At 39.3% G+C, this 25702-nt stretch overlaps 1 protein-coding gene across 1 annotated transcript in view; it reads left to right on the forward strand.

Annotated features, from left to right (window-relative positions):
• TMEFF1 (transmembrane protein with EGF like and two follistatin like domains 1) overlaps positions 1-25702 on the forward strand; it is a 1099811-nt gene that overhangs the window by 562975 nt on the left and 511134 nt on the right. Inside the window, exon 3 of the mRNA XM_044064659.1 lies at positions 11931-12060. Within this exon, the coding sequence (XP_043920594.1) occupies positions 11931-12060 (130 nt within the window). The remainder of the gene's footprint in view (positions 1-11930; positions 12061-25702) is intronic.

A 25702-nucleotide genomic window follows, 5' to 3' on the forward strand; every position in this document is an offset into this window, starting at 1 on the left:
TTATACCCCAGGCGCTCTGACGTCGGGGAAAGGGCAACATCAGCCAACGCCGGACCCAGACTTTGGAATCCGGCCGACCGAAGGGCTGCCTGAGGCAGGACAACCCATATGTAAGGACTGCAGATGCATACCTATCGGACATCTACATTTATGGTAGGTACAAAACTGTACTTTCTGTCCTATTTTGTAAATAAATGTGGGTTGTTAAGAAAAAATACCTGTTGCATCTGGTAGTTTAGAAAACATCGTCCAATATTTTAAAACCATCTCCCTTAACTTATTGTAACCTGATTATATTTTTTCCTGATATATGCCCTATTGAAATGTTTTTTGGAACCTATATCCTTATCTAAAGCGCATCCTTCCTCACTTACCACAGAGCCCAGAGGGACTGAACTAAGTACCCCTATCCTCTAAAACTCAAAGTCAGCCTCCAAAACTCAAAAATAGTCAATAGGGTAGCCTCTTTCAACAAACATGGCTTTAATATTTTTGCATTCAAGTAAAGAAGTCATCATATTCAAACACTGTATAGGCTGCTATAACAAACTCACCCTTCACAATACTTTTCTTTTGATGTTTTGGGTGCTCACTAGTGTAATAAAGTTTAGAATTGGAAAATGTATTCTTGTTATGTAGTGCAGACTTAAAATACCTTTAGCTGTAATATTATGAAGTGTAACATCCATATAAGTAATCACCATTCCGTCCAGTTTTGTGATAGGTAATGACAGGGTATTGGCCTACAGAGTACAGTTACAAAGAATTCAGTGGACATTATGATGGTGCACATGGGAATTTGTTTCATTCTTATTTAGTTCTTTGTAGCCCAGCACCATACAACAGAAACACATTGACCAAAGTGCACACATTTATAGTAGGCACAATTAAAAATAAGATAAACTGTCTCAAACTAGTTATAATAAAGTCAGGTCATAAGCCAATATTAAAAATTGTACCTTGACAGACCTATTAAAAGTTAACCAACTTGTGGACGGTCTCACTCATTACTTAGTGAAGAAGCTCTTGTTTGTAGGAGAAAAGATGGTTTCTATTGAACTGAGAGTTTGCTGTGCTATTTATTAAACATTTGTTTGTTTTTTGAAAAAAGGGTGCTGGGCTTTTTGTGTGAGTGTGTGTGTGTGTATGTGTGTGTATATATATATATATATATATATATATATATATATATATATATATATATAGATAGATAGATATTAAATTTGTGTTTAAATGTATTTATTTTTTGTTTTTACGGAGCAGCAAATTTTTTCCCTGGGAAAATTTTGCTGTTTCGTTTGTTCGATATTTTATTGTTTCGATATTATAGGTATGATGAAATAGTGTTCGCTATTTACATCGTACGATAATATGATATAGATGCTATATATATATATATATATATATATATATATATATATATATATATATATATATATACAGTATATTGATCCCATTCTAGTTGCCGAAATTCCGGGTCTATGTTAAATCATCGAACGCTTAAAAAAGTGAACGATGATTTATTGAACCCATGTAAGCGAAAGCTTGCAATCTGGAACGCTTAGAACAGCGATTTTTTTTTTCCAAGGGAAAAAAAATCGCTGTTCCACAAAAAAAAAATAAAAAATAAAAAAAAATTTAGTACATTACATACTGTGCACCCACACTCCCCTACTTAAATATGCCAACTCCAAGATCACACTACAGTCATGAAAACGGCAAAGTAAGGGAAGGGAAGAATGGGAAAGAATTCACTTATATGCCATTTTGCTATTTTGCCTTTTCGTGCTTTCAAGTTTAATCAAGACGCATTCGAAATAATGCGTCTTCGATTATTTAATAGGAACCCGAAATTACATTACTCAAAACACAAAATGCCAACAAGACAATCACTAACACCTACAACATACACTACAACAAATCCTCTAATTTTTCTCTAACTTTTGCAGGGGGGGGGGCAAGCCCCCCTGCACCTCCCATGTGGTGGATTATGCCGCCAACACCCCCTGCAAATTGTATATAATAACTCCAAGATCACATTACAGTGACAACAAGGGAATATTTGTCCATTCTTACTGTAATGCGATCTCCGTTTACAATATAGGAGTGCTGTACACATTTTGCTTTCCACAATGTACATAGCTTTACACCTACCTGCATAACTGGTATGGTGCACTAGAAAGCATGAAAGCAGATGTTTTGTGAAAATGAAATTTGGCAAAGTGCCATTTTGGACTAATGGAGTTTTGGACAACTAGTCTCGGCAAAGTGAGTTTCGGAATAATGTAATTTCGGCAATTAGAATGGGATCCATATATATATATATATATATATATATATATATATATATATATATATATATTATATATCCATATGTATAGAAATATGTACGCAAAAACATGCATATATATATAAATGTATAGATATACGTATATATGTGGACATATTTATATATATATGTGTGTGTGTATATATATATATATATATATATACACACATGTGTATAACTGAAATTCCGGCATCAAAACGCTAAAACACAGCACCAGAATTGCCACTGCGAAGTCTGCAACAGAAACGTGAGATAAACTGAGAAATGAACCAGTTAAAAACTGTTTATTGCAACCCAAATAATAAAACAGGTTAAGCACTTTTGTCAGGTAGCAGCTAAAACTGACTTCATCAGAACCAAGAACAAGGAACAGGAGCCAAGTTGAATATACTTCAACAAGAAGTTGATAAAAAGGAAGTCCATTCCTACTATTTAAGACAGTAAATAATGGGATAATTAAATTGCACAAAATAAAAATGTACAATTTAAAATAATATATTAGACTACTTGAATAACAAATAAATAAAAATACAAATTAATTTTGAAACCAATCATGTCACAAATAATATGCTCTTAACTTCAAAATACTAACGACTGAAGTTTTCTTATTTAAGCTTGGCGGTTCTATAGAACTAATATAAAGTTGCCATAACAACTCCATAACTTCCAATAAAGTTTCTACAGGACTGTCACATGGGCTAACAAAAAATGTTATCTAGAATAGCAAACCTAAAAGAAATAAAGTTTAAACAACTCAGGCTATGTTTATATAGAGCATTGCTAGTATTCCTGTTGCTGATGTCATTTAAATGATCACAAATCATATGCTTAAGAACACGATCGGTTTTACCTATATAGTAGGAAGAGCAAGAAGAACAGACAGCACCTGTGAGGAATTGCAATCGCAGCCTCCTAAAAGTTTTACAGGTATGTGGGACTGGATATATATATATATATATATATATATATATATATATATATATATATATATATATATACATATACATACACAGACATACACATATATGTGTGTGTGTGTGTGTGTGTGTGTGTGTGTGTGTGTGCGCGCGCGCGCATGCTTTTGTATCACTGTAACAAAATCTCAGTACTTAATTTTCAGTATTCTGTGCCATGATTAAGGAAATTAAATGTGAGAAAATTACTTTGAACACAGACTGTACAAATCTTCATTTCTTTCTCAGTTTTATCACATTTAACTTTTTTTTTTTTTTTTTTTTGCTCTCAGCTCTAGGCAATTACTATCCAGTTTGCCAGCTGACAGGCATATGGTACCTAATTAACTGATCACTGGAAAGTGGTAATGAGTTTAAGACAGCAAATGCCAGAACTGCTAGGCCTCAGTTCAAATTGTAGGTGACATGTCTGAATCAGTGGATATGAGTTCAGATTAATATAAAGATGGGAGCAAGCAGAAAATTCCCACGTACAGTGCACATTCACCTTGACATTATTGTGGAAGAAAAATCTGGCCTCACTGATGTTAGTTTAACTGCAAATTACTGAATAACTGATAACTTTTTAAAAATCCCAGTGCCCCCATTGAAAAGCCCTAAGATGTGGAAACCAAATGGCTGAAAATTGGGAGATACATATACGAAGTCCAAGACTGCCTTTTCTCAGCATGTTCCCTTTTGTCTGAGGTATGGTGATCTCAGAATTTGGATATATACATTTTGGGGGGTGGGAAACTAGCTACACTGATTGGGGGATACAGAAGGTTTGCTTTCTTGCCAAAAACAACGTTAAGAAGAACAGTGAGGATCAATAGTCACTCTTCCCCAGTATTTTTGCTCTTTCTTTTCAATGTCTCAGGACTCCGCAGTATAAGTCTTGAGATTTCTATGGGGAGCTGAATACCTCCTCACATTCTTTAGAAAAAGATGCTGTATGGGTGAAGAAACAGAGCAGATTCCTTGGTCTGTTGGACAAGTGAAATAGGATAGTCAGTAGATTTAATGTAGTACATCTGTCCCTTGCCTGGAACACTATCTATGTATGAGAGCTGTCAGCTTGGTAAGCAGCATTGTGTTCATCAGTCCTCAGCCTGATGTTAAAGAAGCCAGTGTATCTCCATTTATAGTCAGGCCTACTCCAAGATCCTTAGCATACCACAGCTCATAAAGAAGGAAGAGGGTAAGAGTATACGTAAGCTGGGGCAAGTTAGTCTTGTTTTGACAGAATAGTTGTGTTACAGACCATGATCAGTTTGTCAGAATTGACTGTACTGATTACTGAAATGAAGCTGTAGAAGGCAGGAATAATTTCAGCAATTGCTATATCATTCATATTGCTGCATTCTACCACTTCAAGTTTGGGAGATGTAACTGAGGTAAAGCTGTCAGGAACTGAACAAGGTGGTGATATATCCATGGGCAGATTCAAGTACCAGCTTAGAGATAGAGAAACTAAATTGTAATGCCAAGATAAGAATGTTTTAAAAATGATAGATAAGAGAGCTGGGGATTTGTGCAAATCCAAAGTGCCTCACAGTACAGAAGAATTCTTATGCTAGAGCCACAGACCCTTTATGAATAAAGATGGGGATGTCAAGCTGGGGGTCCCAAATACTGAAATGAGAAGAATGTTAATAAACTCTTGAAGGAGTGTCTTTACAGTACTAAGTAGATGGTAAATGTAAAAATGTACGTATTTATTTATGTTATGTTGACCAGGTTAGACCCACTAGGCCTGTAGTCCATTTTCAGGAGACCCAAGTTGGTATTGGCCTGAGTACCATGGAAATTTCCCTCCTGTTCTACATCAGTCTGACCTACCTCTAATTCTGGCAAATTACACATCATTTCAAACACACTCAGGGATGTTCTACACCCCACACACATTCTGCACTGCAGTGCCAGTATTGGAAAATGAGTTGAAGTACCTGGTCGGAAGTACAAGCCACAGTCTTCTGACATTCCCACAAGTGCAAGTTTATACCTGTTGGGCCTCTGAGAAAATCCACACCTTGGTCCTCTTCTTGAGGTGTAAAGAGTTGGTAACCTATACATTGGGCTAATGCAGCATAGGGTAACAATTTATTACTTCTACCATCCCTGATCTTATCTATCCTTGGGCAGTAATTGTGAAGAATGTGAGGGGTACCGCAGCCATCGTTTTTTGTCCAGACAGAACTCTGTAGCAGAAGGCAGCTCAACATCCCACACCAAGGCCAAGGTAACACACTGAGTTACAGATGGACTTGGTGTTGAACCGCCATGCTTTTAAAAGACCACTTGTGCCCCAATCCCTAGTACATATCATGACTATGTCATGTAGAATGGAGGTTTGAGCTGTGCTGGATTGACACTCAGTCACCAAGGCAGTTGGCATACCCAAGTGAACAAAGTACTTTAAGCTAGGTTATTTCTGGTGTTCCACCTGTAATTGCTTCAGAATATGATGCATTTTGCAATAGTGAAAGGCATCCAGTAAAAGTTTCTTTAAGCAAAAAGGATGAGGTATTAGTAGGAGGTTCCTTTTCAACAAAGTATTAGTTTAAGGATGTGCACACTTATGCAACCAGCTTATTGTACGTTTTTAATTTTTAAAGTTTTCCCCTAACAGATTTGTTTGTTTTTCAGTTGAATTATACAGGTTACAGGTCACATTAAAGATGAGAAAAGTTTTGAAATGATTTATTGTGGTCTCATTTTTTATATCACAAAACCTGGCATTTTATTAGGGGCGTGTACACTTTTTATATCCACAATTAAAAGGAATAATAACAGCATAAACAAAAGTTCCAAAGACATTACTAAAATAATATTCATTTGGGTAGGAACAGTGACATAATAAGAGCTCAACAGTAATTGAAGCCAAATCCTTACCTTCTGAGCTCTCATGCTAGATCCCTGAAGTTAACTGGTGATGTAGAAAGTCTCCATATCAGAAGTAGTAAGGTACACCCAAAGAAATCTGTGTGACTAGTGATTGCACTAAATGCACTTACAAGCTGGAAGAAGCCACAGCATTAGAAGGCAAGACACTCAGTTTGTTGGCTGACCAGTTTACATAAGCAAATCAATGGATCATACAAAAACACAATATCACATTGAAAAAAACTATAGCAAGTCAATGCCAGGGATGAAAATGCTGTTACTGGATAAAATGTGATGTAAAAGACAAGTAACCAGCATACAGAAACATTCGTTAACAACTGAGACCAAACAATTTCAAAGACAACACTTTGAATCACCAAGGCTAAAGTGAAGGCCTTCATATGACGCATTGAATATCTTTAAGAAATCTGGAGGTGTCATGAGTGAAGATATGACTGTGAAAGAAAAAAAAAACAAACGTATTTATAGTGGAGGCATGGGAGAGGGGCTACATTTCCTGAAGTGAGTCTTAAGATTAATGTGTGGTCAGCTTCTCTGAGGATAAAGAGAGCATCTGTGATAGTATTTGTAGCTGAGAATTCACTACAGGCAGTAGAGTAGACACGGTGTGAACACTGGTTCTTTTAATGAGGCCGCAGTTGTTAACTGCAGAAAGTATCTGTGCAGTTTTGAAACCAGGATACTTACTTAGACCCAGAGTGAATGTGTTGTGAAAAATAACATCATTGTTATTGTTGTTGTTTCTTCGGCTTTTCCCAGTTAGGGGTCACCACAGCAGAACTCCAGTCTGCTAATGACTGGCAGTAGATTTTCACAGTGCCGAGGTGCCAGCTCGACGCCCAACCTTCAATGAAGGCACGCCCATTCATGCATGTCTTTCGAACACCACTTAACCACGGGGAGGACATGCAGACTCCACACAGAAGGCGCTCCAGCCGAGAATCGAATGGGAGAACCTCTTGCTGTGAGGAGACAATGCTACCGCTGCACCACCTTGGCTGTCTTTAAGATCACTTAATGAAGTCATGCAGTAGTTCCATACAATGCTGTAATGTCCCCATAAACTGAAAGATGGCAAATATGGTTTTGCATAAGAGACTGGGGGTGATTTCAAAAAGTATATATCTATTCCTATTGCCATGATGTGAAGATTGTTCACAACAATGCACAACAATAATAATTGTCTTTCGGCTTTTCCCAGTTAGGAGTCGCCACAGCGGAACTCCGATCCTTTAATGATTGGCAGTGGATTTTTACGGTGCCGAGTTGCCAGCCCAACGTCCAACCATCAAAGAAGGCACACCCATTCCCGCATACACCTACATGCATGTCTTTAACGTCACAGCAATGCACAGTATGTATTATAAGCATGCAGAAAATGTTTATGTGAGTTTTTCCCCTGCCATTTTGGTGTTCTCTGCTGACCATCAGTTGGTCTGCTTCACTGTTTATCCTTAGCTATCCCCAGTGCTATTCCCTGTGGCTGGGAACACAACAATGGCAGGTTGGGCAGGGTAAGTGGTGCATGCAGGATGTTGTTTGCTAGATATTCCTGAGAATCCTTTCAAGTAAAGGAAATGTGAAATGGTATAAAACTTCTTGGATTTTGGCTGTTGCTATAGAACATACACTTAGAAGCTGCAGTAAAATCCCTAAATAAACAAGACAAGGTCTCGGGGGCATCACATTACAACAGCATGTGAAGGCTTGTAGACTCTTCTGATGTATGAATACAATTATTTTTTCAAAATAATAAATGAATTCATATATTACTCCTGGTATTTAACTTAGACTTGATCAGTTATTTAAAATCTACCCACATTATTTTGGAGTAGACTGAAAGTAATAGAAATGAAACCTTGCATATGTAGTCCTCCATTCCCTTATTGAGTGCTGGGCCATTCTTCCGTGGACTTCATTATACATAAAAAGTTAACCAAAATATGTTGAGTTCATAGTAAGTAAATACATTACTTTCATATTAAATAAGAATATCAGAATGTTTATATAATGACTTATGCAGTTAAGCATCTACCTACACTAATACTCAAACCACTGTAGTTGTAAGGTAATGATCAGCGGTAATACTTAAGTAGAGACAAAGAAATGAATGTATGACGACTATAAATGTGCATATTAAAATGTTCAAGATGTTGTTTTTCAGTATCCGCAAATCTTATATAAAATGAGATTCGTTATCAGACAACAGAATGTTAAAATCACTAGGCAGTTCCATGCTGAATAATCATTACTTTAGTTAAAATTCAAAAGATACTAAATACCAGATTAACACTAAATATGATCATAACAATCAGACAAAAGTAACCATAATAAATGTAACTTTTTTTTAATGTTTTACGCAAAACCACTGGCTACAGAACTGTCCCGAATGATAGATGCCCTGACCATGCACATGCATGTGAGGTTTGCAGTAGCAGATTCAATATGATACCTGAAACAAGGGATTTATTTTTGTATTACAATGTCCTTTTGATGTAAGCTTCATGTTAATAGTCCATGTGTTAAAAATAAGGAGTTTACTAAACGTTGCAAGTGTTTCCATTATTAATTGTAATTTGTGTATATCAGTAACTTCAGGAGTATATTTAATGTTTATTAGCTAATGTTCTGAGATTCAGGGAATAGATGGAACACCAGAATTAGAACAAGATTGATAAGAGGAAAGAAAATGTTTTTTCAGAAAGCACGTGGGGTAAAACAGTGTGTCTATGCAAATAATTTGTAGGTACATGTGATTTATGGTTTACACCTTTTGAAAAAACGCGGTGGTGGTGCTGCGGTAGCATTGTCTCCTCACAGTAAAACGCTGTCTGGTTCGATTCTCAGCTAGAGCGTCTTCTGCGTGGAGACATGCGTGAATGGGCGTACCTTCGTTGAAGGTTGTGCGTCAGAGCTGGTAACTCGGTACGTAAAAATCAACTACCAATCATTAGCGGACCGGAGTTCTGCTGTGGCGACCCCTAACCGGGAAAAGCCGAAAGACACAGACAGACAGACCTTTTGAAAAACTAACGTAATCAGACAGATTAATCTAATGTCAGATACTATATGTAAGTTCAAACTTTGTGCTCATTTTCTAAAACTTTTTTCTGATGAGTCAGAACATATCGTCTCCTAAACTTTTTTTTATTAAATTTGTTATTAATTCACAAGTCATTATTGTCAATGTTTGTATCATTGTCTTACAGTAATCAGCACTGCTTCTGTACAAGACTTTAATTGGAGGCTTTCTGGTATCGGTTCTGTAGGAATCAAGTAATGCATATATGGAAACGGAACATTCTGCAAACACAGAGTCAAAAATATAACTTTTGCATTTGATTTTGCTGTACTGGTTAATGTAATTTAATTACTTTGACCATATTTAAACCTCTTTTGCATAACACAAGGAAATATGTATTATTCAGAATACACCAAATGATCATTTACAGTTACAATTTTTTGGACTAGAGAAAAACAGCAGTACAGCCTGCTAGCCTTCACAATGTAAATACCACTTCCTCTGATTCAGTGGAGGTAACTGGCAAATGTAAAGGGATTCGGGATTAGAGAAACTGCTGTTGGAAGTACTGAGGAGTCCAGTGTCATTTTTTGCAGTTTTGGGGTTGGTAGAAAAATTGCAGTGGGTGAATGTAGAAGTTATTTTGTTTAAAGTATTTTTTTTAAAACAAATCTCAGTTGTAGTTCATGGATTATCTGCAATTTTTCAGGGATATTGAGATGGTGCATTACACACGTCATTTTTTAGTATTGGTACAGCTGGTAATAAGTGACTAAGCACTTAGTTTCTTACACTTCCCACTTGTCACTATCGAATTAGATTACTTTCTAGGGTTACTGCTCACTACATTTTGGGACTTCAGTGATGTCAGTGTATGCAGCAGAAGTGACACCTTAGTTTATGCAGATGAAAATGTTTTATTATTTTATAACAAGACCGGCAGCAGTTGCTGGAGGTAGCAGACTCCGCTTTCTAGGACTTGTGGGTAAGGCTGCTGTTCCAACCTATAATTAACATCTGCAGATGTCTGATGTTGAACTAGCAGCTGTGATTTAAAAGCGGAATCCTCCTAGTACACTGAGTGGGAATTGCCACAGTAAAAAGAGTATTTTGTTTAGATGGATACAAGCCAACACAAAAAGTATTGTACTTAGTGTACTTTAGTAAAGGTGTAGCACAGTGCTGTTCAGGGAGGAATTTTATAGTTCAATTCGTAGTTAAGAAACACACTTGATGAAGGCTACTTTAATAATTGACTTATACAGAATGGGTAATCATTGGTGTCTTCAGAATAAGATGAATTGTGTATGTCCTAACACAGCATTTATAAAGAAAGTAAGATGCTTTCCACAAACTATTGGAAAGGTATACTTGAAAGGTAAAGGTAGTAAAACTAGAACATTAGAGAGAGGAGAAGGTCAGATGATAAAATGTAGCTTGTATGAGAAGAGAAATTAATTAAGGCAAATCAGAATGCAAAGAACACCATTTAGGATAAGTAATAGAGATGGTACACGTGATAGAACATCAGTGCAGCGGCTTGCAATGTCAACAGAGCAGACTTGCTGTTTAGTACCAATTGCTGTGACATAAAAAATGTTGTTTTTATATGATGCATATTGGCATGTCTCCATGTTTTACTGAAAACTGTTTAACATTAGCCCTTAGTGTAAATTTTATATGGTAGATCCGATTCCTAGCTGGAAGCTGAAAATTGTGCAAATCATTACACCTATCTGTGGAGTGGGGTACTTAGTAGCAACAGAATATGATGTGGTAAACAGTCATGGATACATGATATGATGATGTTTAGGCTAGCCAATGGCAGCAAAGAAAAAGAGTGTTAGTGGATGTGAGGTCTCTGTCTAGTTTATCGATGAAGGGAGTAGTCAAAATGTTATATATTGTGCCACAACTTATGTGCGAGCAAAACATTACACCTATCTGTGGAGTGGGGTACTTAGTAGCAATAGAATATGATATGGTAAACAGTCAGGGGTACATGATATGATGATGTTTAGGCTAGACAATGGCAACAAAGAAAAAGAGTGTTAGTGGATGTGAGGTCTCTGTCTAGTTTGTCGTTGAAGGAAGTAGTCAAAATGTTATATATTGTGCCACAACTTACATGTACAACTTTCTAATAACAGATGAGATCCTTACTCTGCATGTCCCATATATTGCACGTTATGTCTTTGAAGTCTGGTAGACTGAGATAGTCAAAAGGTAAAGATGCGTGGTTTTGCCTTTGAATGTGATGACTGCTAGCCATGTTTGATGAGCTAGTGAAAAAAAAACTGGGGGGGGGGGGCACTTTAATGGATCAAAGAACTGCTGGCACACCTCAGAGAGATTGGAGTACAGTGGTTTGCAGTAATTTGTCAGTGTGGGTTACAGCAGTTTGCAGTGGTTTAACTTTAAATGAATGCTATCAGTACAGATCAATTTACAGCTGCTTGTTTACAGTTTTACTTATTTGAACAGCCACCTCTTTTTAGGGTTGTAAGAGGGCAGCAGCTGGAAATGCTGTGCAGTTTATTCATTATGAATAGACAGTCTGAAGAACATGCATGCATTTTATACATGTAACATGGATTAGAAAAACAGTATGAAATTTTGTGTACAAATTGTAAATTTCTGTCTAGACCATTGAACGAGTATGTACATAATATTTTTGTTCTAGTTTACAAGATTTCTAGGATATTGTTTTTTTTTTCAGTGCCATAAACATTATATTCCTGTTTGTGGATCAAATGGAGACACATACCAAAATGAATGCTTCTTGAAGCAAGCTTCTTGTAAGCATCAAGAAGAGATCACAGTAGTTTCTGAAGGATCGTGTTACTCAGGTATGTACTAAAGTTTATTAATGCTGATGTTTTGGTGAGGTCATATTTAGATTGATAGGTCATTGTGCAGGCTATAGTTGGCATAAAGCTAACAGAACTAACTTTCTGTCATGTTCAGAAATGTATTTATTTTTAAATAATTTAATGTAAATCTCATACAGATAAGACATAAAAATCAGAGTAATTATTACTAGCCCATGTAAGTAGTTGCAAGGTATGTGTACACATTGCCATAACCAGATCAGATCCAATACAATTTGCTAGTTTAGGATATGTTCCAGTGACCAAGGGCCTGCTGTAATGTCCCCCGTGTGTGCCAAGGTGCTGCATGATGGTAGGTGTGTCACTGATGGCCTTTCCACAGTATATAAAAACTTAAACAGACACATGGTACAATACTTGGTTTCATGTGGAGCAACTACATTCAGTTATTCCATCTTTACATCATCCATTAACTGGAATAACATAGTATCTTAAAGAAACATTGTGACAGGCCATCCATTCCAGTGACCCTTACCTTCTAGCAAGGATCAAATGAGTAACTTCTAATTTCAAGGCACGTGGATGGTATCACTTGAAGTAAGCTTGTGCCTCAAAACATTTTAAGCTCTTTGGAATGTTGATAAATGTCTTCATCAATATATACATTTGACAGCAGTATGTTACAAGTGTGCAGGAGTGTTGTTGAATGTATGTAGTGCACATGTCTCAGTGATTTACTGCACCTATAAATGACGTGTGTTCTATGCACATTAAGATTTATAGTTTTTTAAAGAAAATTCAGTACTGTATTTTAATGTAAAATAGTCCTTCTATGAAAGGTTAGACATGATTTTAAGTGGTAAAATGAGTGTGTGTGCATGCGTGTGTGTGTGTGTGTGTGTGTGTGTGTGTGTGTGTGTGTGTGTCTATGTGTGTATGTGTCGGGGGAAACAAAAATAAATGTTAAAAATCCTGTACCTTAGATCACAAATTGGTACCGATGCTTGTAACAGTTTTGACAGCGATAGCAGTGGTGCTTGAGTGCTAGGGAAAGCAATGTTAACAATAATATTACATTTTTCTTCATGCTGCTGAATTGCAGTAAAACACTCCAAAGCACTCTGTTAGTAAAATATTGTACAGCAATAATGTGGTGCTGAACTTCATAGCAGGAAAGAGTAAGAATTGGGTCTATATCAGAACATTGAAGTTTTAAAACTTCAAATGTTCTAATATCGACCCGTTTTGAACGAACGCTAAAAATAGCGAAGCTGCAGAACACCGAATTCTTTCCTAGGGAAAGAATTCGGTTGGCCGGTTCTGTGGCTTCGCTATTTTCAGCGCTGTGGTGGAAATTTACGGGTCGGTTTCAGGTAAGTGTGTGATTGTGCGGTCATTAGGATTAGGGCATGGGTTAGGTGAGTTAGGGTTAGGGCGCTGGTTAGGTAAATTAGGGTTAGGGGCGGGTTAAGTGAGTTAGGGTTAGGGTGCGGGTTAGGTGAGTGTGCGATAGTGACGGACCTTAGGGTTAGGGTTTGGGTTAAGGTAAGTGGACAGATAGTAGTGTATGTACAGTTTAGTGTAGGGTTAGTTGTAGGATTATAAGTGTATGTTTGTGGATTGATGTTTTTTTTAGGTATGCTTGTGTTGTGTGCATGTGTTTCGGAATAGCAAATTTTTTACCAAGAAAAAAAAATTTGCTGTTCTGAATGTTCGATATTATGTGGTTTAGATATTTTAGTTTCGATAAAATAGCGTTCGCTATTTTCATCTTTCGATAGCATGATATAAACACTAAGAATTAACAGCACCAGAGATGGGTAGGTGGAAGAACTTCAGGCTGAAATTTGAGGGGCTATAGAGCTGTCACTAGTAATTAAACACTGCTGTTGCTATCCTATGCACACATTTGTTAATACACATTTTGAGTATATTTATCTGAAAAAATTGTATCATTTATGAAGAAGAAAATTAGTATTAAATTTAGGAAGTTTGAGAATAATGAGAAGAATTATCAGGGGCTATAAATAGACTAGTGTGAACATTTTACAATCTGTATTAATTATTTTTAAACATGCTGCATTTGTATGGAGGGAAAATGTCTCAGTGTTACAAGTAGTCCAGCTTGTGGAATCTGTAACTTCTAAGAAGCATTTTTTGAAAAGTTTTTTCATTTGCATGGTGGGTTTAATCTTTTTTTTACAATGTCACTAGAATTGTCCTGTTACTGGTATGTACTTGTGTATGCAGTCACTTGGTTTGTGCATCTGTATCTAGCAAAACATTTATCATATGTTATACATGCAATACATGTAATTATTAATTGTAATAAGTTGGAAACATGAAAGAGAATCTCCAGATGGTTCGAGTGAGCTAGTTTGCAAACCCTGTAATCTCTAATAAGATTTTTTTTTTTAATTTTGTCATTGCATGGTATGATTTGATTTCTGTTCATTAAATATGCTAATTTTTTTCTTGAAAGCCTTTACTGACAATCAGCTGTTCATTTTTCCATGTTATTGTTCTAGACTCTGTGCCTGGTACTACCACCCATGGGTGGATCCATTTAGATGGAAGGGGGAGGGGGGAATGAGGGAGTGGGTAGTTGGTGGTTTACCTCACAAAGGAGACTTCACAGGATGAGTGACATGAGGTGGTCCCAATACTTTTGTTTGGTGACACCCTCCTTAGAGGCTGGGCAGACAATGAGCAGTGGCTTGTGTGGGTGTACCTCTCTTGGACGTTTGGGTGACCATGCTTCCTTGACCATGATGCATTGTCATCCAGGTAACCATTTACAGCTCCACCTCTACCATCGCTCATTGAATGATCTGCACGTCATCACAACTCCTCCCACCAGGATAGGAATGCCCATCCTCTCTAACAGTACTGTCAAATACCTGAGTTTGTGATGGAACTCAGATTACTTGGGCCGTAGTCAGTGCTTCATTTTTCTATACCACTGGTCTCACAAAGCATGTTGAATTTTTGAGATATTCATCAGTTAATTATTTTATCAGCTTCTAAGGAGCTTCACTGACATGTCAAGCCCGCATTACAGTGTACAGCTAATCTGTGTGATTATCTTGCAGTGTTAGCAGGTGACTTTCTGATGTTACATTTTAGTGCGTGGAACATGGTGATTATGTTCTGATACCTAGAAAAATGCAAATCAGTTAAGAGCTTCTATAGTGAGAGACACTATCTTAAATGTTAAGCATCCCCTGCTTCACATAAGATCAGGTATCACATTGGGCAGTTAAATATGCCAGTACTGACCAGCAAATGACAGTGGCAGAATAAAAGCAGGTCTGATTCTGTCTGCTGGGTGTGCTGGTAATGCGTTCCTCACTTTGTATAAGATAAGAGACTGTGTTACACTGTCTTTCTGATAGTGTAAGTGCTTTACGGCTCTGAAGGCCAGCAAAACACTTGTTTTTTTTTTCCTCTAACTAGTAGTACATGCAGCTGATTAAGCTTCATTCACTTCAAAGAATTATGATTGAGTCTCTGATCGTAACCCTTTATTATTCTCAAAAACCCTTTATTATTCTCACGTGAATGCCAAGATTCACTTCTCGAGCTTCACTGTTGATGTGAATTTCTTGACATCCCTGTTTCGAACACATAACAAGCAGGTCATGACCGGCACCCTGCTCATGATCCCCTTATGTTTTCATCTCTGTGATTGGTGGTTAAAAAAAATAAAACAGCAATATTAACTTTTTAAACTTCTCCACTCAGACTAATGCAGGTTATATTCCTTCTGCTACAGACATTGTTACAGATTATTTCAAAAGCAGTTTGACTTTGACATGTTACCATTGCTGGTAAAAATAACTTCATGTATACTCATGTATTCATGTAATATGTATATTGGTGGGCAACAGAAGCTGTAGGATGTCATAAAATCAACATGTGTTTTCTGAAGGGTGAGTTCCAAAAACCCTATGACTTTCTTTACCTAGAAAGTTGCTAGCAGCTTTTTAACCAAAATAAGATAAAGGTGATGTGTTCCAGGGGTGGTGAAATCACAGTTGGTAAAAGCGAAATGTAATGTACTTCTGAGGGCTGGCAACAACTCTCAGTTTTCTGTTTCTCCTTATTGGAATAAAATATGCACTTTTTATATTGTTGTACATAGTACATATGTTATACTCCATTGGGAGATAACCACCTTTGCGTGTTTGTGTACATAATGTTATAACAGTTTGATTAATTTATTGCTTTACTTTGAAAATATTGAAAGGCATCCCTTCGAATGGTTGCAATGCAAAATCACCATATTGAAATTTAAAATATCTTGTACTCCAAATATCCACACTGGTAATGTTGAAAGTGTATACTTCGATATTTTTGACATTACCAGGTTGACATGAACATCCGGTGAAGTTCAACTAATGTTTTGCAGGTGGACAAGTTTCCCTGCACCCTCCACACCCCCTGCATATTATATATACAAACTCCAAGATTGCACTACAGTGTGGAAAAGGGTATATTTCCTGATCTCCACTGTTGTGCGATCTCCAGTCAAAATGCTGACCTCAGATGTGCGAATGCACACTGGTATTCGCTAAAGTGGATTCACCCAATGCTCAGTTTGGTGTTACAGAATGATGAACATGTACATTCAACCATCCAAGTTTCGAAGGGATGCCTTTCAGTATTTTCAAGGTAAACCAAATTTATCTACCTGTTGTAATTCTGGGACCCATGATTGTGAGCCATGGAATTAAAAAAAAAAAAGAAAAGTCAACAAAACTAAAGAAAAGCAGTTAATGTCAACAATCACTATTCTCCTTTAAAGTTATTTGTTGAAGGATTGAAAGACCCCCCCAATTTCTGCTGTGAAAGGCTGCATTCCCAGTACACTTCTGCTGTATATATATATATATATATATATATATATATATATATATATATATATATATATATATATATAGTGACTCTTAAGATGGTCATACCTCAAAGAAAAGGGAATACTCAAAAACACAGCTATTTCAGACTTACTGTATGCAAGTCCCTATTTCTGACATTCCATCTCACTTTTCCAGGGCTCACACATACAAATCTTAGAAATTAAACTGTTACTTATAAGTTCTTGTTTTCTATTAAAAGCTGAGACATGGATTTCCTGTGTACGTCTGTTAGTACTGCTCATATTCATAAATGCTGTTATCAACATTGATTATGCTTGAACTTCTCAAAGGCAGAAGTTGAACTGAGCATCAAGGTATATTTCTTTGCAAATGTTTCTTCCCACAGCTGGCTGTCTGCTGCCCCAGGGCCTGTCCTTGTCCACTGGGTCTGAGTCCTCCACTTTCTTCCCTGGACTATCTTTTACCCAAATTCAGTGCCACTGGACAGATCAAGGTGCAAGGGAAGAGTCATACTGCTGCCTAGAAGTATTTTTCTTTAATTCCGTACCCCTTGTGTACATTAATAATATGCCAAGGGTGGGATGTACAGTGAGCAGTAGGACTTCCCAGTCTTTCACTTCCACAAGGGGCTTAATGGCAGTAGGGTACCCCTAACCCCACCTTCTGGCAGCACTACACTCTATTTTCTTTCCTGACTCCACCAGGAAGAACAAAGTGTCAGTGTGCCCTGTTTATGCATGCCTCCCAACCCACTGAATGACCACACACATCCTCCCTGCTTACACTGACAAGTGCCCAAGACAGTATTCAAACTTCAGTTACCTGGGTCGTAGTCAGGGCTTCTGTGGTCCAGGATAATCACAATCACAGTTAAAGATTTTGCTCCTGAGAATTTTGATGTTGCTATTCATTTAGATATTAGCAATTGTTTCCATTTTTTTGCTACACATTTGTGAAGTAAGTTGAATGTACTTCTTATATGTCTTGTAGTATTCCAATACTATTGGTTATCTCGCCAAGGTAATCTGACATTTGACTAGTGTACCAAAACCAAAAAAACCTTCCATACACTTGTATGTCTGTGTATGACCAAAGCCTGTGGGCATAGGAGTACATAAGTGGACATGGGCATGTACAATCCTCAAACTATCTTGCCACCTGTCTGAATACAGGATCTTCACTGCTGCCTGCCTGCCTGCCCTCTATGTTGGTGTTGACTGCTACATGCACTTATTCAGTAAGTGCCCCATTGGGGAACCTTCTTTTTTGTATTTTTCAATTTAATATTTGTTAATGTCGACTAAAAGAGGAAAGTGTGACTGTGATAGGCAGATATCTTATATGCACATCCACTCCCAGTGCTTATTTTGTTTAGAAGCTGAACACAATTACAGAAACTATCATACTTGTCAATTTTTGATGTTCATCGTGCATACAGCTGCAGTCATAACAGATGGGTTCTCCTGCCATCAGGCGGATCCTCGGTCGGCCGAATTCCAAAGTCTAGGTCCGGCGTCGGTTGTCGTCGCTTCTTCCCTGATGTCAGTGCGACAGGGGTATAAAAGAACCAACCAACGCCATTTTCTTCAGTCTTTCTTGCCGCGCAGTGCCCGAAGCAGAAGCAGTTCGCAAGTGCCGGTCGGCCAGCTCCTGAAATTACGAAAATTTGGAAACCGAAGTCTTCTTGAAAGCTAAGTACCCCGTTGGGGAAACTTTTCTTGCCTCAGACCGATGTCAGACAACATAATAATTGTATTTCATGTGGGAAGCAAATACCGCATAAGGATTTCCATTCCCTCTGTATACCTTGTTTAGGCCCAGACCACGACGTCTCGGTCTGTCGCTTTTGTGCTACATTCAACAAACGCACCATTAAGCGTCGGGCGGAGTTCACCCAGCATTATTTTGGAAAAACATTTAACTACGTTATGTCGTTGGATACTCTGACTACAGTTTTGTCTAAAAAACGCAAAGATAAGGACCGACACACGAGGTCCGTGGCCTCTACCGACACCACGCCAAAGCCGACTACACATGGTCCGGTTCTCAGCGAGGCGCCTACGCAGCCCCTGACTACCGACAACACTTCATTGGCGGTGTCTCCTGTGCCCGAGGTCGCAGGCTCCTTGGCCCACATCTCAGAGACAAGCTACACAGGGCCCATCTCCAGGCCCCATGCCGAAAAAACAGATGCTTAAAATGGCTGAGGATTTAATTTCTCTTATCAGGGGTTCTCAACCTCCACCGGACAAAAGGCCCAGAGTGGAGGAAGAATCCCCCTCCTCTGATCAGGGCTGCATTATTTCAGAGCACTCTGATAATCAGGAACATTCTTACTCCCCTTTTGATGACTCTGATGCAGAGGAGTCCATTCCTTCTGTATCCCCCCCAGAGGATTATTCATTTGGGGAAACTTTGCATACCTTAAGGGAACACTTCCACTGGGAAGGCCAGGATTATTCAGATTCCAAGAAAAGGCTTAGGGAATTTCTCTTGCTACCTCAGCACAGGCCTCTGGCTATACCCCCTGTCTTGGACATCCTAGATGATGTTTACCCAGAGGCCTGCCTTAACCCGGATTCTCTGCCTCCAGCCCCAGTCAAGCCTGACAGGTACTACTGGGTTCCTGACTCACACCAATTTCTATACAAAAGCCATGCTGCTGACCCAGAAACCATCTCACAGGGCCCCAAGGGAATTAAGGCCTCCACTGCTAAAAATCCATTACCTTCCGAGAGAGATTCCAGATCCTTAGAAAGGTGGGGAAAAAAGGTATATACCTCGGCTACCTTAACCATGAGGGCCTTAAACTGTCAGTTCCATATGCTAAAATACCAACAGTTTTTGTTATCACAATTGAAAAGTAAAATGTCACAACCTGTACAACCAGACTTGAAGGAGTTGCAGGATTTGATGCATAGTGCAGAACAAGTTGGTAAGCATACCTTACAATGTGGTTTTGATGCTCTAGAGGCCTCATGCAGAGCTGCTGTTACAGGATCAGTCATACGTAGACATGCCTGGCTCAAGGAACAAACCTTGCCTGATCATGTCAAAGCTAAATTACTTGATGCTCCTCTACAAAAGGATGTATTATTTGGTGCTAATGCTGAGGAGGTATTAAGGAAAATGGAGGAAAAGGCTAAATCAATGCAAACTGTGAAAGATTTTCTACAGGTACAACCCCCACGTTTCAGTAGAAATTGGCCTTTCAAAAATTGGTCCTTTCCAGCCACGGACAGACCCCAGAGAGGTAGATACAGGCGCCCGAGGGGCAGAGGACAATCCCAAGGATCGTTTAGAGGCAGACAATGGCAAGCTCCTACACAAAGAGGTGGTGAGGATAACTCACAATCATTCAGAAAGCAAGCCCATTGACTTTCCCCTTTGCATGCCAAGCAAGATTCAAATGGCAGCACCCTTAGGAGGAAAACTGGCATTATTTTCAAAAAATTGGCATATTGTCACAAAGGACAAATGGATCCTGGACATTATAAACAGAGGCTACAGATTCCATTTTCACACCCTTCCAAAAATGAGAGGCATGCCAAATCTGCCACACAATCAAAGGGCAGAGGCACAAAAGCAAATTACAGATCTTATAGACATGAAAGCTATTCAAGAGGTACCTATGCACGAACAAGGTCAAGGTTTTTATTCCAGACTATTCCTGGTACCAAGGAAGGGAAAAGATTGGAGACCTATATTGGACCTATCCATCCTAAACACTTTCTTAATCGTACCAAAATTCAAGATGCTCACATTACAGCAGCTTCTTCCCATGCTGGGCAAGGATTCTTGGCTGGTAACATTGGACCTCAAGGAGGCATACCTGCATGTCCCAATCAGACAAAATTGCAGAAGATACCTCAGATTTCTTACAGGTTCAACCCATTATCAATTCTCTGCATTGCCCTTTGGCTTATCTACTGCACCCAGAGTATTCACGAAATGCCTGGCATCAGTAATTGCCTACTGCAGACTTCAAGGGATACAGATATACCCATATTTGGACGACTGTCTGATCCAAGCAGACAGCAAGCACATTCTTCTGAAACATCTGGCTTTTGTAATAAGGTTGTTGAATTCCCTGGGATATACAGTCAACAAAAAGAAATCAAGGCTAATACCCTCTCAGAAAATAATTTTCCTGGGTGCCAACTTGGACACAAACACCCAGATGGCCTACCTCACGCCAAAGAAGCAGGGGCAACTAACTCAGTACGTCAAAGCACTAGCAAATGACACCAGGCTGACTGCAAGGAAAATCCTGCAGGCTCTGGGATTCATGGCATCTTGCATCCTACTAATCCCATGTGCAAAGCTGCATATGAGGAAACTTCAGTGGTACCTGAAAAACCTATGGTCTCAACACAGCCACAGTTTGGAAACAATAATACCACTAATTCCATGTCTACAAAAGGAATTTCTGTGGTGGGCTCAAGCATGCCAAACAAACACAAGTCTCCCATTCAGCAAGCCTCAAACAAATCAAGTCATCACAACAGATGCCTCGGACTACGCCTGGGGGGCGCACATGGCAGATCGGTGCATTCAGGGCAAATGGTCCCAAAAAGAAAAGCACCTTCACATCAATCAAAAGGAAATGCTAGCAGTAACAAATGCTATTACAGCTTTCAAAGACCTTCTGCATCCAGGTCAACTATTGATAAGGACAGACAACACCACAGTAATGTGGTACATAAACAAACAGGGAGGAACCCATTCATACCACCTGTGCAGGCTGGCCATGTCACTTTGGGACATGGCCCTGGAATTACAAATCGAACTTCAAGCACAATACTTGCCAGGCAAGGAAAACACGCTGGCAGACAACCTAAGCAGGAATATGACAGACCCACATGAATGGAAGTTGCATCCAAAGGTTTTTACAGAAATAATCCAAGCATGGGGAAGGCCAGACATAGATCTCTTTGTCTCCCACAAAAATCACCAATTGACAAAATTCTGCTCAAGGATTTTCCATCCAAAGGCCTGGAGAGTGGACGTTCTCTCTTTCAGTTGGACATCAATGACAGTTTATGCCTTCCCACCTCTTCCTCTGTTGCCCAAAGTTCTACTGAAAACCAGAGCAGACAGACCAAAGATGATTCTCATTGCTCCCGACTGGCCAAGACAACACTGGTACCCACTCCTGAGGAGCCTGATGCATTCCCCACCATGGCCCCTGCCTCTAATGCCTCTTCTCCTGACTCAGCACAGCTTCAAAACTCTTCACAGCCAGCTAAAAACTCTCAATCTAGCCGCATGGAAGATTCCTTAGCATCACAACTGACCCTACTCTCCAAGGAGGTGCAGGATGTCATTTTGGAGGCTAGAAGGCAGTCAACTAGAAAAGCTTACTCCGCAAAATGGAAACAGGTTTGTGTCTGGAATGAGAAAAAGGGTCAGGATCCTGGAAAACTGAATTTACCACAAATACTACAGTATCTAGCTGAGCTGCTAAGCAGTGGACTTTCATTCTCCTCCATCAAAATCCATGCCTCAGCCATTTCTGCAGAATACAACACTGATCTACCCTTATTCTCTCACCCTCTCTTAAGACAGTTCCTCAGAGGGGCTAAGAATCTAAGACCCCCAAGGAAACAACCAATACCTGCTTGGGATCTCAACTTCATTCTGGAAAAACTGACCTTGCCTCCCTTGAGCCAGCTGCCTCATCAGATTTGCAATATTTATCCTGGAAAACAGCTTTCCTTCTGGCTATTACCTCAGCTCATAGAGTTTCAGAACTACAAGCTCTCATGGCTGTGCAGCCTTTTATCATCTTCCATTTGGACAGAGTTTCCTTACGAACCAACCCGTCCTTTATGCCTAAAGTGGTATCCAGGGTAGCTTTGAATCAGGCCATACACTTACCTACCTTTTATCCTAATCCTCAAAACAAAGGGGAGAGATTACTACATTCCTTGGACATCCACAGACAACTACATTATTATTTGGACAGAACAAAGCCTTTCAGAAAATCAGAACAGCTCTTTGTGTCCTATGCTGTAGGAGCTCAAGGAAAGCCAATTTCCAAACAGACAATCTCAAAATGGATAGCCCACTGCATACGCTTTTGCTATTCTTTTCATGGCAAAACTGTACCTACAGGCATCAGATCTCACTCCACAAGGGCCACAGCTACCTCCGCAGCTTTCCTCAGAGGAGTTCCTACCAAAGATATTTTGGAAGCAGCCACTTGGAGTTCTGTGCATACCTTCTGCAAGCACTACCACCTACCATTATACTCCAAAACTAGAGCAGGCTTTGCCACTGCAGTCTTGCAGGGCATCCTGGCTCCTCCCTAGTTCCACCTAGTGCCTACCACCTCTTTCTTAGCTTTGGGATTCTACCCATCTGTCATGACTGCAGCTGTATGCACGATGAACATAGTACAGTTTTGTACCTACCATAAATGTAGATGTTCGAGTGCTAATACAGCTGCAGTCCAGGTTTCTCTCCCTCCTTCCCCTCTTGGGACAGGCCTATTGGCAAACACCTCCTCATACATCCTGATTGGGGTATTCATTTATGGTGTATTTGCTTGCAACTACTGTATTTTGATTATATTGCATTGCTTTATTATATAAATTTATGTATTGCCTTCCTTCTGGGGGCACCTGACATCTGGGGCAAGAAAAACTGAAGAAAATGGCTTCGGCTGGTTCTTTTATACCCCTGTCGCACTGACGTCAGGGAAGAAACGACGACAACCGACGCCGGACCTAGACTTTGGAATTCGGCCGACCGAGGATCCGCCTGACGGCAGTAGAACCCATCTGTTATGACTGCAGCTGTATTAGCACTCGAACATCTACATTTATGGTAGGTACAAAACTGTACTTTCCTAACCACCCCCTCCCATAGTCATCTTTCTATATTAAAGTCATACTTAGAAACCTAACGACTGAAGCATCTGGCACAAAACAAAATGGTGGAGCCTTCGGCCTTGAATATCCTGCTCATATCAAAAAAAGAAGTTCAAGAAGGTTTTGCGTGAACCATCTACTGATTTGGAATGCATTTTTTGAGATGCTGCAGGAATCCACTGTACACATGATTCCATTTCAGGCACAAACTACCGTGACAACACTGTGGTCGAGTATGGTGTCTGTCACATGTCCGATGAGACTGCTCCTGCTGATGGAGTTCAGAAGCAAGAACCAAGACTAACTGTTTCAGAGTGACTGGAGGGTATTCCTCTAATTCTTATGAGGGAAGAGGTGTCCAGAACTTTGAGGTCTGCCAGGGTTCTGACCCACCTCACTTCATGAGGGTAGACACATCCCTAAGAAAAAGAAACAAAACTAAATGTTTCTCCTGTTCAAATATCTCAGGAAAAGGATTGTTTGGAGTTTTCACATGGCTTATTTAAGTCCAGTTTGCCTTTGAAACTCCTTCTTTCATTCCTACTCTTTCATTTCCTTTCCCCCCAACAAAGAGGCAACATGAATCTTCATCTGATGAGGAGGGAGGATCTGATCTGATTCTGATTCCTTAGTATATTCATCACATATCCATTCTCCTGGCCAGCTTGCTTCTTTTTATGAGGACACCTTGTCCCCTGATGTTCCCATTGAGGAAATCACCTTTGGGAAAACTATAACTAAAATGATGCAAAAGTGTGAGTGGGAATAAAAATTGATATCTGATGTACAAAAATATACTGTAATTTGCATGAGGTAGGGGCTCATACTACAGTTTGCTGGACATAGGGGCTCATTTGTCTTCTCCTGTTCCTAGAGTCTTTTAGGCCTTCCTCGAGGCCCTTGATCCACTTGTACTTTGCCTGATTCCTAGACTACAGCAGCCCAAAAGCCTGATATGGTTTATAAAGTATATGAGGGCCTTAAGATTCTTTACAAAAATGCAATAGCAAGTCCTTCTGCCTTTAACATTTCTACTGACAAACTTACTAAATGTCTGCCAGCAGCTAATGTTTTGCTGTCTGGCAGAGATAGTAGGGCTGTGGACACATACGGCAAAATGATTTATACCTTTGCCACACTTGCCTTCAAAGTTTTAAATTACCAGACTCAAAAATCAGGATACCTTTTGTCCATTTTAGGGGATTTAAAAAGACCATAGCTAACTTCGAGGCTTCTAATACTAAAAGCAAGCAATTTCACTGCTAGAGTAAACTACATGAGTTGCAGGGTATTCCATTAAATGTCGCTATGATGTTACAGAAGATCCTTCCAAGAGATACAGTTATTAGAAAAATTGCTTGGCTTCACCTGCAGGCCCTTTCTGAGGATGTTAAAGCCAGGCTCTTGGATTCCTCCACAAAAAGGACTTTTATTTGGCATCTGCAGCCAAAATTTCAAGACTCTGCAAGAGACGGGTAAAATGATGCTGGATTTTTTCATGTCAGTACCTAGGTATCAAAGAAATTACCCAGCTAAGCCCACTTCCATTGACTGCAGGGATCAAAAACCCTATCAGAAGGGCAGGAAACAGCTCACGAAAAAAAATTTCATGACAAACCTACCAGAGACTCAAAGTATGTAAAACCTCCTTTTCCAGAAAATTCACTCTGAATATTGCCTTCTGTCACCCTCCTTGGGCCAGGAATTCTCTTGACAAAAAGACTAACCTTATACCTTCCAGGTTCACTCCTGACAAATAGGTATTATCCATAATTCAGCAAGGTTACAAGATGTCTTGGAGGGAAGTTTCATCACTGAGGATTATTTCTCCTCCTCCTCTTTCCAGTCATGGAACTACTTCCGAGTGGAGGAGGGGCATCGACTACAACTCTGAGTATCCTGTTT

Source organism: Protopterus annectens, chromosome 3.part0, assembly GCF_019279795.1.
Source record: "Protopterus annectens isolate FY-2018-M chromosome 3.part0, PAN1.0, whole genome shotgun sequence".
Taxonomy (NCBI): Eukaryota; Metazoa; Chordata; order Ceratodontiformes; family Protopteridae; genus Protopterus; species Protopterus annectens.